General features: G+C 40.4%; 1 protein-coding gene across 1 annotated transcript; it reads right to left on the bottom strand.

Annotated features, from left to right (window-relative positions):
• Positions 1-2,275: 2,275 nt before the first annotated feature.
• Positions 2,276-15,890, bottom strand: NT5C3B (5'-nucleotidase, cytosolic IIIB). The gene is made up of 9 exons (XM_042474755.1): positions 15,770-15,890; positions 12,984-13,082; positions 12,330-12,399; positions 11,362-11,408; positions 9,509-9,594; positions 8,307-8,396; positions 6,342-6,504; positions 5,144-5,344; positions 2,276-3,459 (listed from the first exon to the last, which is right to left on the bottom strand). The coding sequence occupies exons 1-9, from the start codon at positions 15,770-15,772 to the stop codon at positions 3,325-3,327; spliced, it is 894 nt and encodes a 297-aa protein (XP_042330689.1). The 5' UTR covers positions 15,773-15,890; the 3' UTR covers positions 2,276-3,324.
• Between the last annotated feature and the right edge of the window lie 500 nt (positions 15,891-16,390).

Raw genomic sequence — 16,390 nt, 5'->3', positions numbered from 1 at the left:
CTCCTTTAAAACTCTCTTATGTGCTAGTTTTCTACATGCAGTGAATCTATGTAGGGAGGATTTAAAAGCAGCATCTGCCTGTGGTCTGAAAGTAAGACAATCCAGAATATTATTTTCCTGTTCTGAACTATCTGCAGAATGGATGGTGATAACTGTAGAATTGTTAGAAAGGTGACAGAATAGATTTGCTCATACATGGTATCTATATTAGGATTCATCTTGTCAAACATAGCTTTTGTTTTGGCTCTGGCCCTGGATTCATTGTCCCAAAGCTTGTGGAAGGAATGTAGTCATTTCAGTTTATGAGACCCTGAATCTGAAACAGGGAAGTGGAGGCAAGGCACCGTCAATATGCCTGCATTTTGAGATAGCAGTGACCATGTTGAAAGTTCAAGATGTAGGAGATTTCTCTCTCTAGCTGAAGGGTGTAACTATGGGGGAGACAAAATGAGAACTTCCCCCAATAATCTGTCTCCCCCACATTAAATTGCATTCCGGGGCAGAATACTTACAAGGAAGCAGTGCCCTCATTTTGCTTCCACCTACAAAACTACATCCTGCCGTATCTGCTGTAACCATCATTACTTATCACAAGATACTTTGAACTGTGCCTGTCTTTGGTGCTGACTGATGTTTCAAGCAGCATGGTAAACTGCATTGAAAGTCAGGATTTAAAAGTCAGATGAGGGAGGTGGTCTGTTCTGGCCTGGGCATTTCTCAAATGCAAGGCATGAAGTTGATCTAAGCATCCAGATATGGAAGAGTGAAAAATGAACTACAGCAAGCAAATTCTAGCCAAAGGTGTGAGAGAAAATGGTTTCAGCAGTTGTGCCTAGCACTGGGGGCTTTTAAAACCTCAAACTCTTAGTTTGGAAAACATGAGTTCTTGAACAGATCTTAGCCACTTATACATGGATTTCTTACCTGACTGCACTCTCTGAAGCCTACCTTTCTTGGGACTAAATAGTTTGGTTTATATCTCTGAATATTCCTGAAGAAATATTGATGTCATTCCTGAAGGCACAAGATCTTCCTGATCATCCTTGATAATTCAGGAAACATCCTACGTATCTGAGATGTTGAGCTCAGGGAGCGCTAAAAAAGGATCCCTTAAGGGGAAGCATTGCACTAGAACAAGGTAAGAATTGTGTGACTATCCAGATGTTGGTCTGCAACTCCCATTCTTCACTAGGGTTAATGGGTTGAAAACAGGAGAGCTTTGGTACATTTGATGCATAACTGAAGAGCAGTTGATTTCAGTAGGCGTTGCTTATTGTGTGACAAGCATAAGCGTGTTAAAATTCCCTCTTCTATATAACCATTAAAAGTACATGCACCTCTCCAGTTTTCACTCTGGTAACCATTGGATACACTGCTATGGCTTCCGAGATTTGCAGTCCAACATCTGGAAGGCTGCACAGATCCCACCTCTGCACTAGTGAAAAAATGGTTCAGATTACTTTTCTACGCATCTTAATTCCTGGGAAACAAGCCATTCGGCATAGGACTGAAGCCAGTACCTGGATACATTAAGACTGGAACTTGCAAGCTGTAACCCTCCAGATGTCGGGCTCCCATCTCACCATGTCTCACGCTTGGCTATGCTGGCTAGACCAGAAGGAATCTGCAGTACAACATCTGGTTGCTCACCTTTGCTGCGGAAGCTGCAAGACCTCCAAGAGTAAATCAGTTGTGCCACTTTTACTGAAAAGGCAGCTTGTGAGATGTGTAGACTCTTCACACCTTCAAGTTGACCCTGATTGATGGCACTGTTTATACTAATGAGATTTTGCCATTGCCTTATTCTTAGGCTGAGAATGTGATTTGCCTAAAGTAATTCACTGGGTTTCTGTGACTGGCTATTTTGCAGATCGTTTTTAGTTCTTTCTATATACACATACTTTACTAGCAGAACAGATATTCATCATATTTGAGATACAAACAAGTATGTTCCACCTTGAGACCTACTGATTTGTGAGAAGGTGGGAGCTTTGTAATTATCAACAACTTCACAGGACCTAGAATTTTTGAGAAAAATAACATGGGGTTCAAAACTTATTTTAAATCTGTAATTTCATTTTCAAAGATTAAGTACCTTTGGAGAGAGTTTACGGTAAGTAACTTTTTATTTTACATTGGAAAGTCCTTGTTAAGACGTCCTAGCTCTCATGTTTTTAAGTGGTTCAAACATATCTTCCTTGCATGGTGCGGCAATTTTTATTTTAAGAGGGAAAAATCATATTAAGCCAGACAAGCAAAATACAGACACAAAACATTCAAAATAAGAAATTTATTCTATTATCTTTTCACATGTCTTTTGAATATAAAAGCAACTCAGTTTTGTTGGGTCTTGTGAGAAAAGTTTATGTTGGTCATTTATAGTTTTAAAAACGCTTTTGAAACTGAAGGGTGATATTTTATAAAACCAAAATATGACACAGAAGTCCAAAACATTTTTGCTTGTGCAAAGTACATCTTAGGATGCACTCTGCTTACTTTAATGGGATAAACTGATCTCAGTTATTTGCAACTCATACAAGAACATCCATTAACATCCCCTCTGTTCTCTTGCTAGTGAATATTCTTTGGACTCTTCAAAATCAAAAAGCCAAGTGGATTTTTTGTTTCTAATAATTAAAGTTAATATGATTTGCTGCACATTTGAACTGATCTTTGAAGAGTAAAACTACCTAACTGCTGACATGTATCAAACTCACTTTGCACATGCCCTGTCTAAATCATTAAAGGCTCTCCAAACAAGCAAGATTCTAAATAGCTTGCTTGGCAGGAAGACCACAGCAAAGATGTTTTACTCAGCATTCCCCAAGTCAGTTCCTCTCACAAAAATCCACACCTTCAAATTTATCCAGCTGGTTTTAGAGAATAACATCTATCTTTTTAGATCACTGCCTTGTGCCTGTGACACTACCGTTCATTTTAAGATTATTTTTGTTTTAAGTACTGTAAGTGGAGAGAAAAGGCTTACAAATGACCCACACATTATTTTCCTCTAAAGAATTTTTAAAGATTGTGTTGCTTTAAGAATCCTGTTAGCTGGTCCATTCTCCACTTTGGGCAGCGAAGAAAATAAATACATGATGAGTCTATACTCTGCATGGTACAGCTGCAATTTGGTTTTAATCATGGATGTGGTAGTTGAGAGAACAGAATGTATGTAAACTTGGCCCACTGTGAATTCTGTGATTCTGAGAATGACAAGAACAGTGAGAGTTTAATATGTGTCTGAAACATAACAGGTGATGAACTAAAGGACACACAGATGCATACAGAGAGGATCTCCCTTTTCCTAAAGACAGCTTATTGTCAAGGGTAATGGGTTGGTGTGGACTGGGTTTGGGCAAGGATGAAGTTAAGGATGCCATTTGCTACGTCCAATGTTTCATCTTTCTCCAACACTATATCATAGGACTCGATGTACTTCCCCCGCTGTTCTTCCACCTGCATGGAGGGAGAATTAGAAGGACTTATAAGACTGGCCTCAAACAGGACATTAAAACCTGCATGGTGTGTGTGTGTGTATTACTATTACAGTGTTGCTCCTGAGAAACCTGGAAACTTCCCTGAAAGATAGTTTGCTAGCCATTGCTGATTTTTTCCTGTAGTGTTCTCATGCAAGGGAATGCTTTGAATACTTTAAGGTCTCACACTATAAGGACAGCAATGTCATATTTTCTTCTGGCCATCTTGTAGTTCAATCCCTTTATCCATCCACTCAGAAGTTAAGTTTCAACAATTCAAGTGGACTTATTCTAAGGTAAGCTTGTGTAAGACTGCAGCATTAAAACAATTAAAACTGATTAATCAGAAGACAAAGATTTTTACAACATGAGCTTCTTGTTAATGCCACAGTGGCATGGGCAACTTTAGCAAATTCCAGGTTTAGGCTTTTTTTTTTTCATTATGACCTTCAGGGTCCACTTGAAATGCCAACAAATGAAACAAAACTGAAAGTTTTGGATGTCAACTTCTCGTTTTGAAAAAAAGGGGTTAAGGAGATATTAAAACAAATGTTAAGCCAGTGCAGGGGAGGGTGAGACCAATTTAAAGGTGAATCACAGATCCTGAAATCTAGGAGAGACAACTTGCTCTTTTTGACAGAAAAAGGACAGTCCAGAGATGGGGTCTCAAACAGCTTTTGGGTACCACACATGATCCGTGGCACAGTGCCCAGCAGGGACTGTTAAAATGTGACAATCATAGCAACATGCTAGAGATTGCATAGAGCCTTCTCAGCATGAATTATCCAGGGTATATCTATTATTTTCAGTGTTTTATCAACTACCTTTTGCTACTCCAAGACATTTTGGCTGAAAATCCCATATTCTCACAGTACTAATTAAGTAACTAAAACCCAATGTGATCCAATAGGAAACTCAGTCCATTCTCAAGCTCTCTCACGTGGGGGACTTGTACGTTTTTCATTCCAGTGTGCCAGGGACTGGTACCAAATTTGTGCCCCTTAGCTATAATTGTTTTTTACTTTCTTGGAAGCTTGCCAGTGCCCAGAAGGGGATGGCTCATAGACCACCACTTTGGGAGATGATGTGAAAGAAACAGCTCTGGGCTTGTCCACTAGAATTTCCCAGTAAAGTGTAGTTCCTATTTACTGCATTCGCACTCTGTCACTGGGGGTTTTCAGCTTTTCAGCCAGCTTACCATGTGCCTTTAACATCACTTTGATCTTCAGGAAACAACAAGTTAATAATATGAATCTTCATGGTTTGTCTGTTAATTTCTGCAGACTAAGCTGTTGTTAACAGTGCTATAACAGGCCATAAGATTTTGTTTGTTTGTTTGTTAGCTGTCAGCCTTCATGGCACTGTGACTATAAAAGTGATTTAAGCAGCTTGCCTCAAATTATCATGTTGGGAACTGTGTTACTCCCTGTGAAAGTAGGTGCCAGGAGCTCATGTAAGCAATATAGCAGGATAAAGGTGAACGGGCTGGGACAGCTCTCCTTTCTTTCTTTGTGAGGGTCCTTGGGCAATTGCTCCAGTTGCCACTCCCACCCAAAGTAGTCCTGCATGGCACTCCAGATCTTCTACCTGAAATGGCTCTTTCACCTCTTCATGGGGCAGGATGTTTTCCCATTCACTGTATCTATCAGGTTATCTCAACTCACCCTGTCATTCAAGAAGCCAACCCGGAGGATATTTTCAACATCGGCAACTCCATCTGCCATACTGAGGTCACCCATGGAATCTCCAAGGAGTAAGATGTTTGTCCTTGTGCACAGTTGCTGGAAATACTCTGTATCCTTCAGGACTGTATTGTTCTTGTTGTAGATGTGGATGAGGGGCCCTCTGAAACCTTGCAGGACTCCCTGTAGAGGACACAGAGGCAATTTGATGGATTTGGATAAGACAGCAGAATTTTGGCAGACTTTTCCCCACCCTCTCTCTGGTAAGCCACTATTATTTCAGTTTCTTAAGAAAGAGACCTGAGACTAAGAAAATATAGGACCACACACAGCTAAGAGGAAGTTAAATTTTATCTTCTTGGTCCTCAGTGTTTTCAAAGTCAGTATACAAAATTGTTCACCATATAAAGTTTAGGTGCACTTCTGTTGTCTACACAATGGCTCTATTTTTATTTCTTTTTTAATTTGGGGGGGGGCTTATTTGCTGGCAACTGGTACAACCCAGTTCCATCTGTTTCCACCTCAGTTAGAACTAGGCCCTTGTAATTCAATCCAATCACTAGCTCCAAAATTCTAGTCATCTTGGCCTAGATCAGGAGTGGGCAATTGTGGAAGGCCAGGGGGCAACTTTAACTCCTAGAACTTGGAGGACCACACTGCCATCACAACCTCTGTGAAAATGTATTTGAAAAAAATCAAATTTGTTTGCCTCCAATGCCCTCTAGGGGACTTGGGGGAATTGTTTTTAGGGGGCCTGAGCCATTTCAGGCCAAGGAGAGGCCTTTTTAAAACAAGAAATGGGTGGAAGCCATTTCCTGTTTGCTTCCTGGGTTTTATTTTTATTTTATTTTATTGAGAAAGAGGCCACTTCTGGGCCTCACTGGCCTGGGGGCCTCTAGAGGATATTTGGGGACATTTGGGGGCAAAATGAATTTTTATGCAATTTTTTTTATTCTTAAGAGCCTCTGGGGGCTACAAAAACAGCCCTGGAGGTCATACTTTGTCCACCTCTGGCCTAGATTCTTCTAGGTTAACCCCAAAAGACACACCATTGCTTTCTATTTTACTTCCCTTTAACATTAGCAGGTGGGGTATCTTTTTCAACCACTTTCCTAGTGCCCAGAAGGTGTTTCCATGCCAAGGAAGGTGGGGTTATAGAAGAGAGACAGACTCAACTCACACTGTCATCAAAGTCCATATAGTTGGAGACAACATTGACATTAGGATGGAATGCACCAGCCTGGCGGATTATCTCCTCTAGCACGTCACCCACACCTGCCGAGAAGATGAACAGAGGAATTCTGTTCTGATGAAGCTGGTCAAAGAAAATGTTGAAGCCATCTCTAAAGTACAGCAAGAAGAAGGAAAAGAAGAAACATAATGTTTAGCTCAAGTGTGGGTATCATAGAGCCTATGAGCTTCACACAGCACTCTGGGTAGGGGTCTAGTGCAGCCCTTGGGATCCCTACCAGCTTCCAATATTCTCATCCCAAAAATTTCAACCAATTATTTTCTCCCAAAGGAACATTTAATCTGGGTAGATAATGTTGTGTTGAAGTGTCCCTCCACCCATAAAACAATGGCTCAGCTTAAAAAAAACAACTCGGAATCATGTAGCATCTCTTCTGGTCATCCAAAATGGTCACCACAGCAGCTCCAGGGCCTCCAAATTATGAGGTATGGCCTTCCAAACCCTGAAGCATACCCAGTCCTGATTTAGTTGAAAAAGTGAAGCACATGAGGCTATTTGCAAAATCTGGTGAACCCAAGCTCCAAAGCTAGTAAAAGGTCCAGAAGACTAACAGGCCTAGCATTGTGAATTTTAATGAACCACCCAAGAAATCCACTTCAGATATGATGTACTGTGTCTGTGATTCTTGGCCTTTCCCTCCTTTTTGTAACCAAATGAAATTTTTGACTCTGGTTATTTGTCCTAACTTAATTTATTGCTTCCACTGAAGCTTCTGTACTACATTTCTCAATTTATTGACTTCTTGGAGAGCCAGCACAAAGTGGGGGAAGAGGAGGGAACAACAGGCCACCCCACCACTCCAGGAAAGAGATGTGTAGTACCTCCTGCTGCTGTGTGGACGTGCTGCTTGCTACCTGCATGCTCCATCTCACATGATGGACTGCTGGCCTCAGTCTACTTCCTGCTAGGACCAGGCCCCAGGTACCCAGCCAGGAACACCTGTTACCCTTGCCGAGGGGATAAAGGCTGGATGCCTGCTGGGACTGAGGAGAGCCAGCACAAAGTGGGGGAAAGAGAAGAGAACAACAGGCCACCCCAGGGAAAAGATGTGTAGTGCCTCCTGCTGCTGTGTGGACTTGCTGCTTGCTATCTACATGCTCCATCTCACCTGGTGGACTGCTGGCCTCATACTACTTCCTGCCAGGACTAGGCCCCAGGCACCCAGCCAGGAACACCTGTTCCCCTTGCAGAGCAGATAACAGCTGGGTGCCTGGTGCAGCACACTGGCCACCAAAGGGGCATGATACCCCCCCTTTGGGGGAGCCATTTCACGGGGAACAAGGACAAGGGCCAGTTCATTTGGCTGGTAGGGGAGAGTATATTTTAAGATAATTAAATTAACTGTATTTTGATTATTTAATTAAGGTAAGGGGGTGAATTTTTAGTTGTGTATTTCTTATGTAACTGTTTATGCATTGTTGTAAACTGCCTTGATCTGTTGGAAAGGCGGTATATAAATAAAATTATTATTATGTTTATTATTATTATATTTATTATTATCATCATCGTTTATTTATATCCCTCCTTCCTCCCAGTACAGAGACTCAAGTCTGCTAACAAATCTAAAACAGTCCAAGTTAAAACACTATATAAAACATGCAAAATACCAAATAATAATAATAATAATAAATAAAATTAAACAATGCAAACAATTAAAAACATTACATTATTAAAATTTACATATACCAAAGCTGGCCAAATTCTTTATCAACAAATAGCTTCACAGAGAGTAAAGTTCACTGTTATGTGTATGGCAGCAACTCCACACACTTTAATTGCCAGTGTAGAATTCTACCTTCTAACAACAAAGAATCTGCAAAGGATTAAAGGAAAGAAAGAATAACTATTTTCCAGTTCAAACTCTACTCTGGACCCAACTACTGTCTCTCATACCTGAGCATGACATCTGACTCTCTCACCATCTCAGCAATGTCACTTTTCAGAATTCTCTGCTGGGTCAGGAGATTGTGAGCCTTCGTCCACCTGGAAGATATTGCTGCCATCAATTCTTGTTGGATGCACTAATTTCAGGAAAAAGGGGTAAGGGGTAACCCAAATTCCAACTAGAGAACTTTACAGGGACCTAAAGGCGTGATACTCTATTGTTATCTCTTTCTCAGGATAGGAAATCTGCAGGATAACCTCAGTGGGTTGTGACCCCCATACTGCTAAGAAATAATGAGAATAAATGCATGAAAATTTCATCCAGCCCAGCAAATTGCCTCAGTTGGTACAGCAAAACAATACAAACAATTCTTAGTTCCACCAGCTTTGTAGGCATGTCTGGTGGAAATATAGGAGGGCTTTCTTGGTAGCTGCCCCTAGGCTTCAGAATTCCCATCCACAAGAGTCTGGTTCCAGGCCCCACTGCAGATGGTAAAAAATATAGACTATTATGCCCCATATTGTTTAGTTGTAGTGCCGTGCGTGCATGTGCGTCAGCATGTCTGTGTACACAAGTTACTGTTGAATAATATGGGGCGTTGTGGTCCATGGGCAATCAAATCATTGGATTGCCAGCCTACCGAAATGGAGGGTCTACTGTAAAATATATTTTCACCTGATTTAAAATTGGAAGCGCCTTCAGTGTTACACCTGAAAAAGTCTGGAGGACCTCAAATGAGCTCATTGCCAGTTTTGATACATTAATCACTGTTCTGGATGTGACTCCCTTCCAGGGGTCAACAATTTTGCCTTCTTTGTTAAGTCAGTATGGAATGAATAGGCCAACAACACCTCAACTGGCACACCAATTTACTCACTTCACCCTGGATGATAATGTTCAGAAAGATGTATGTCGAGAACAGAATCATACAGAGATTTACCTCTATGTCTGGGTGTTCTGGTCTTCTGGAGCCTTTATTTTATCTCCTTAGCATTTTCTCTCTAATTGGCACATGTCTGATAACAGCAGGCCTAAATATCAATACTCGCCATTTAACATGGTTAACACTGGTTTGGAAGGCTGTTCTTAACTGTCTGAATAAAAGCTGTTTTTAGGTGCCTCAGTCCTATGGGATAGGAGTGTTCTGTCACAGAAGAACTTCATCTTTCTCTCCATTAACAAAGTTATATCTACTGGTATGAATGCTCACCATTCTACCATGAGAGGCAGTTTGTCTTCCACAGTTCTGTATGGATCAATTTCAATAGGATAGTAATAGTGGAGCAGATCTTTTAGCTGGAATATTTGAGAGAATCAACAAAGAAAAGGAGAATGTTTAGCTTGCTAAAAGGTTAAAAACAGATTTCAAGATGTAGATTTTCAAAAACAGAATTACAACCGCTGACAGCTTAAATATTGTGGGTTTCTGGTTAGAACTGGACACCCACCTTGCTTAATCTGATCCTGTTGTTATACAAGAATGGGATACTGATTTTACCATGGTTGTGCAGTCACCACTGAAAGGACCTTTCTTCAGCACCTGTGAGCTTTATAGGCCTTATCAGTGATTCAAAAAGCAGGAACTGATGCTGTTGTTCAGATCCTGGTAAACTCAAATGAGTAGCATTGTTCTTTCAAAAAACCTGGCCTTAAATCAGTTTAATTCAAGGTTCACATTTTCCACAACATGCATTCCACAACATGCAACATGCGCTCTCTCTCTCTCTCTCTCTCACACACACACACACACACTATATTATATACACACACATATAATAATATATAAAAAGTAAAGGAGTGTTCTGTCATAGAGTGTTTTATCTTCCGGCAGGCTTTCCCAGACTAGCCTTTCAGTGGCCTCCCATCAATTGCCGCTCAATTGTCCCTGCTTAGTTTATAATTAAAATCTATTTTTATTATGGATGGGAGGGTTTATGGGTTATGATGTTTTACTGTATTTTAATGTTGTTTTATTACTGTTAGCCGCTTTGATCTGCTTGGAGAAGTGGGATATAAATTATTATTATTATTATTATTATTATTATTATTGGTATTCCCTGTTGACAAGGTTGCCAAGTAGGGTCTGACCATAGGGGGCAGTGCTCATCTCCGTTACTAAGCCAATGAGCCAGCGTTGTCAGAGACAATAATATATGCTATACAGTATATGTTGTTGATGATGGCCTTGCATTTACAAAATAGCAGCATTAAGAGTTGTGCCTCTATGTAACTGAAGACAAGTCTGGCTTCAACAAATGAATGGACACTTGAAAGAGCTTCTGGTTCCCAGGTTAAAGGGAAAGCTGCTATTTCCAGGACTTTTGCTGAAACAGCAGCAGAACCTGTGCTGGCAAGAGAATTCCTGTCAGAAACATTAGCACCTCCTACAGGATGGCTGCCAATCCACTAGAAAAAATAGAGATGTTTCTCTCTCTGTTGGAGTATGCAAAGTGGGTCAAATGGGATAAGGCTCTTTTGAATCTATCATTAAGTTCTAACATTTGAATCAGATGAACTAAAATTCAAAGTTATTTGATGTTTAATTTTCTTATTAAAAGAAAGATCCCAAAGATTTGATACTGTTTGACAGTGGAACACACTGCCTCGGACAGTGGTGGAGTCTCCTCCTTTGGAGGTCTTTAAACAGAGCCTGGATGGCCATCTGACGGGGATGCTTTAACTGAGAGTTCCTGCATGGCAGGGGGTTGGACTGGATGGCCCTTGTGCTCTCTTCCAACTCTATGATTCTATTATTCTAATAAATGTTGACCTGCCAGGAACAACTTTATTCAGAATCTAACTGATTATAAACTGCTTCTGTTCATTAAAGCTTGATTCGATAATATTTAAAATAATTTTAAGACTTAATTTACATTGAATCATAGAACTGGAAGAGATCACAAGGGCCATTCAGTCCAACCCCCTGCCATGCAGGAACTCACAATACAGAATCATAGAATCGTATGGACTCTTTCAAATAAGGAATGGTTAAATGAGGACTGTAGGGAATGCAACTTTACATTTATCTTACATATTAATACAGGTACATTAAAATATGCATACCTGTCTTCTGCCTTCTTCACTGATGATTCGGCTGTTATCTATGATATCTGAAGAGATACATAGGCAAACACATCATTTCTATAAATTCTCTTTCATGCATGCTTTCCTGCATACACACACAGACACATCAATGTCTTCTTTACAATTTCTTAAATAGTCTTGTACTTTGGAAGCTTGCTCAGTTTCTTGACCCGAAAACAGCTTTATGTTTTCCAAAGTGTTTGATTTATTTGGACATAGAAAGCAAGCATCTAGCCCTTAAGGCTACAAAAATAAGCACGGAAATGGTCACGATTAACTAACTCAGCCAGGACAGAGAAGGTGCTGGAAAAGATTTCTAAGAAACTAGACTATTTATTTATTTTCTCACAAAATGGGATTCAAGGCAGTTTAACTAACCTAAGTCTGTATCCTTCTCCATAAAGGAAAAGAAATTATGTTCCATATACAAAATTTGCCTTTCTGTTTCATTTATATAGATCACAGACATCAGCCTTCTTCACACATAATTTTACATAAGTACCAGTTCTGGGGAAAGAGCAGGATACAAATAAATAATAATAATAATAATAATAATAATATACATTTTAACAAAATATAAGTTATACACTCCACTAGTTATGTCCCTTGCCTAAGGTGCACCAATATCTCATTGTGAATTGTACCCTTTATCCATGACTGAGCAAGCTTCTCTTCTTAACTGCATTGTACTGCCTATAAGAAACTCGAAGGCCTGGAAGGAAATGAGAAGCCTTTTTCAAGAGGAAAAGATAAATGAAGAAACATTTTAAAATGAAACAAAAAGGCAGAGATGATCTAGAGTTCATTTATAGGAAAGGAATGAAGTCATGGCCTAAATGTGAGAATGTCTGCAACAAAAGAAAATGAAGAACATCAAGGAGAACAGCAAGGAGAAGAGATAAAATTGAAAATTACTGAAGAGTTAAAAGGCCAGAAATTGGACTCACTGTGTGAAGTAGGGCAACGCTTTCCATTGAACCCAAACCGAGTCAGTGTCATGTCAAAATCAGAAATGACCTGGAGAGAATAGGGAGGAGGAATGAAAGTTTCTCAACTCCACATGGTCTTTTTCATAAACAAAAAAGTTTGTGTCACTGCAAATTAGTCTTTTGTTGCTGTCACTAGATGCAGAGCTTCAAAATGTTACTTTTCTCCTCTCCCTTCCTCTCTTCTTCTAAACAAATGATAGCTAAGATCACTAAGACAGCATTGGATAAGAAGTTTCTAAACCATTACATACTTCTTTGGCATCACCTGGCTCACAAAGTTGTTCTGTATGAATTAAAAAAGGATATCTCCATATACTTTCTTTCATTTGGAATGTGGATGAAGTGTGATAATGCAAACATAATCATCTTCTAAATATGTATAAAATGTATATATATGCCAGTATCTAGTAGCACTGTTTAGTATGGACATGACTAGTATATTCAAGACAACAGTGGCATTTACACAGTTAAGAAAGCAAAAAATGTGTCCATAGGCATGTTTCATCTTCCTCTGTTATTTTGCCTTGGTTACTGAAACCTTCTTGATCATGTATATGACAACTTCTGAAATGAAAAGAAACACGCATAACTATGCGCCAGAAGAATACATACCTGAAGTCTTCCTGCCCCACCTTTTCTGAGCAATGAAATTATATTTTTTACTTTTTCAGGATTCTTCATCCGGACAGTTGCATTCTCCAATTCAGGTACCTGGCGAATCAAAGACAATATCAGCTATACTTTTGGTGTTTTCAGTTCTATTTGTTTAAATTTATATCCTGCATAAAAGGAGGCTAACAACATACAAATATAAAATGAAAGAAAATGTAAATTAATTCAGCACACAAAATAAGATTCATTTTGGGTTACAGCTGATGTACAACAAACTAAAACATTTGTGATTTGGATTCGTTTTTGACATGCATTAAGACAAATCACTCTTAGTTTAACTACCACCTCCCCTCCACCACAATACAGGGATAAAACATGTGTTGGTTAGTTGTTGCAAGGATTATATTATGATGATAATAATGTATGTGAAGTCCCTTGAATACCAGAAAACATATGTGAACAATACTGTTGTTATTTGGTGTCAAGTTGACTTATGGCAACCTATCAACGAGAAACCTCCAAGAGGCCAGATTGTTGACTCTACTGCTCAGATGTTGCAAATTCAGGATCATGGCTTCCTTGATTAAATCAATCCACCTGTAGTACGGTCTTCCACTTTTCCTATTGCTTTCTGCTTTTTTGAGAATTATTGTATTTTTCAATGAGTTACATACATCCTTTCATGGCATATGCAAAGCACAACAGTTTTGGTTTAGTCATCTTGGCTTCTAGTGAGACTTCAGTCTTGATTTGCTCTGGAACCCATTCATCTGTCATTTTAGCTGTCCCTGGTATCCAAAGAATTCTCCTCTAGGAGTTGATTTTCTTCCTGACAGCTTTCTTCACTGTCCAACTTTTGCAACCATACACAGAAATCAGAAATACTATGGCACAGATGATTCTGACTTTGATATTTAAATATACAGTGAGCCCTTCATATCCACTAGCATTTGGTACCAGGACCCTCCATGGATAACCAACTCTGTGGATGCTCAAGCCCCATTAAATATAATGGCATAAATGGTGTCCTTTATATAAAATAACAAAACCTAGGCTTGTTTATTGGTATTTATAACGCAATTGCATACAATTATTCATGCAATTACTCACCATTTTCCCTTTATTTGCGGGATGCTTTAAATGCGCTTTAATCTCTCTTTAAAGCCAAAATTAGCCCCTGCCAATATAATAAACTCCATTGTTGACATCTTTCTTCCACCTCATCACCATATTGCTCTGCTGCCTTGACAATGGCTGCATGCACACTGCAGAAATAATCCAGTTTGACACTGCTTTAACTGCCATGGCTCCATGCTATGGAACTCTGGGAGCTGTTGTTTGTTGTGGCACCAGGGCAGAGCAGTGCAACAACAAACAACAATTCCCAGGATCCCATAGCATGGAGCCATGCTGGTTAAAGCAATGTCAAACCAGATTATTTCTGTAGTGTGGATGCAGTGAATGCTGTAGTGGTTCCAGGGCTCATGTAGTGGAAGTATCAGGACTCTGGACCAGCAGGGATCTTTTTGTTATCTGTCACTTTTCTCAATCTGTTCTGTTCCCTGTGGATAAGTTACAATCCTCACAATATTTGGGACAGAAATGGTTCCCCCCAACAACTTTATATAGTTGTGAGCCACCTCTGTTGTAATACTGTGTATGTGTGCATGCATGCTTGTGACACCCACTTACTCACACAATATGGACACAGGCAGATATGGGCCAACGTAACTGCTTGCATGTTTGAACTCCTCTTGGGCAGGGTGACAAGATATCCTAATAACCGCAAAGGAGGACAAGGCACCACAAAACGTAGGACATCCAAGACAAATGGAGCTCCGCTCTGGGCCCACAACAAACTCCCAGAATTCCATAGCAAAGAGCCAGAGAAAGAGTTAAAGCGGTGCCAAACCGGGTTATTTCTCCAGTGTAGATGCAGCCCAAATTTACCATTTCTTCACTGCTCCTGACCTAAGCCACTTTTTTGCTAGATCCCTTCTACTGATCTTTCTAGGGTCTTGCTTTACATAAAAACCATCCCCTTCCCCTCAGTTTTATTATTGGTCCAATGCACACTGCAGAAATAATCCAGTTTGAGACCGCTTTAACCGCCTTGGCTCAATGCTAGTGAATTCTGGGAACTGTAGTTTTGTGAGACATTTAGCCTTCTCTGTCAGAGAGAGCTCTGGTGCCACAACAAACTACAATTCCCAGGATTTCCCTAGCACTGAGCCAGGGGGCAGTTAAAGCGGTCTCACACTGGATTATTTCTGCAGTGTGTTTTGGCACCAGAGTCCCTGCGAAAACCATATACACACCCACCCACCAAAGTGGCTTTGCCATGGCCATCCTCTGAGGCTAAGAGAGTGTGACTTTTGCCCAATGGGTTTCCATGGCTGTGCCAGGATTTGAACCCTGGTCTCTCAATCACAGGAGGGTCCCTTTAGAGCCCTTTTTTGGCCTTTGAGGCTGAGAGTGTGTGACTTGCTCAATGAAGGGTTTCCATGACGACGACCGTGGAAACCCAGAGCAACCTTGGCCGAAGTCACACTCTCTCGGCCTCAGGGGATGGCAATGGCAACCTCCCTTGAAGAAACCTTGCCAAGAAACCCCCCCCGCCCCCAAGCCATATGGCCACAACAACGCATATATATATATATATATATATATATATATATATATATATATACACACACACACACACACACACACACACACACACACACACACAATTCCCCTCAGAGCCCAACATCTGTGTCACTACTAATCAGGCTCCCTTCACTCACCATAATCTCCCCTCAAAAGAGGCTCGTTTTCGCCCCTTGAAGCCGGGAATGGAGACAGTAAAAGAAGGAAAAGAGGAGAGATGGAGGAGAAGAAGGAGGAGGAGAAAAAGGAGGAGGCAGGCTTTGCCTGGGCTGGCCTTCAAAGGCACCTCCTCCTTTCCTCCCCTCATAGTTTTTGCCTCTGGTCCCACAACAAACGACCATTCCCGGAATTCCATAGCCTTGAGCCATCATGTCAAAACGGGTTATTTACACTGTGTGGACAATCTTTATTAATACGTTCATTAAAATACAACTTTTTCCTTGTGTTCTTTCATTAGTCTCTTTACTTTCCCTCCCCTCCCCTCCCTACCCCTTATATTGTTAACTCATATACTCTCATCCCTCCATATTATTTGCGGCTTTGATATTTGCAGATTTGATTAATATGTTCTCTCTAGGAATATCTAGGTCCTCTGGCGCAACTCTATGGTCAACTTTAACCAAAAGTTGTAGTAGAGGATCTAGGGATTCCTAGAGAGGACACTCCGCTATGGATTTATAGCTCCTCCAGCACAACTCTATGGTCAATGTCTGGCAGAGGGTGACCACAGAGTTGCACTGGAGGACCTAGAGATTCCT

Source organism: Sceloporus undulatus, chromosome 6 (genome assembly GCF_019175285.1).
Source record: "Sceloporus undulatus isolate JIND9_A2432 ecotype Alabama chromosome 6, SceUnd_v1.1, whole genome shotgun sequence".
In the NCBI taxonomy this organism is placed as follows: domain Eukaryota; kingdom Metazoa; phylum Chordata; class Lepidosauria; order Squamata; family Phrynosomatidae; genus Sceloporus; species Sceloporus undulatus.
This window is presented reverse-complemented; position numbering and strand designations above follow the sequence as displayed.

Excerpts from the sequence above, each read along its gene's own strand:
- NT5C3B (XM_042474755.1), bottom strand. Across the intron at positions 12,400-12,983 it reads GTGGGGCAGGAAGACTTCAG|GTCATTTCTGATTTTGACAT; the intron begins GTATGTATTCTT and ends TATTCTCTCCAG. Across the intron at positions 6,505-8,306 it reads GAGTCAGATGTCATGCTCAG|AGATGGCTTCAACATTTTCT; the intron begins GTATGAGAGACA and ends GCTGTACTTTAG.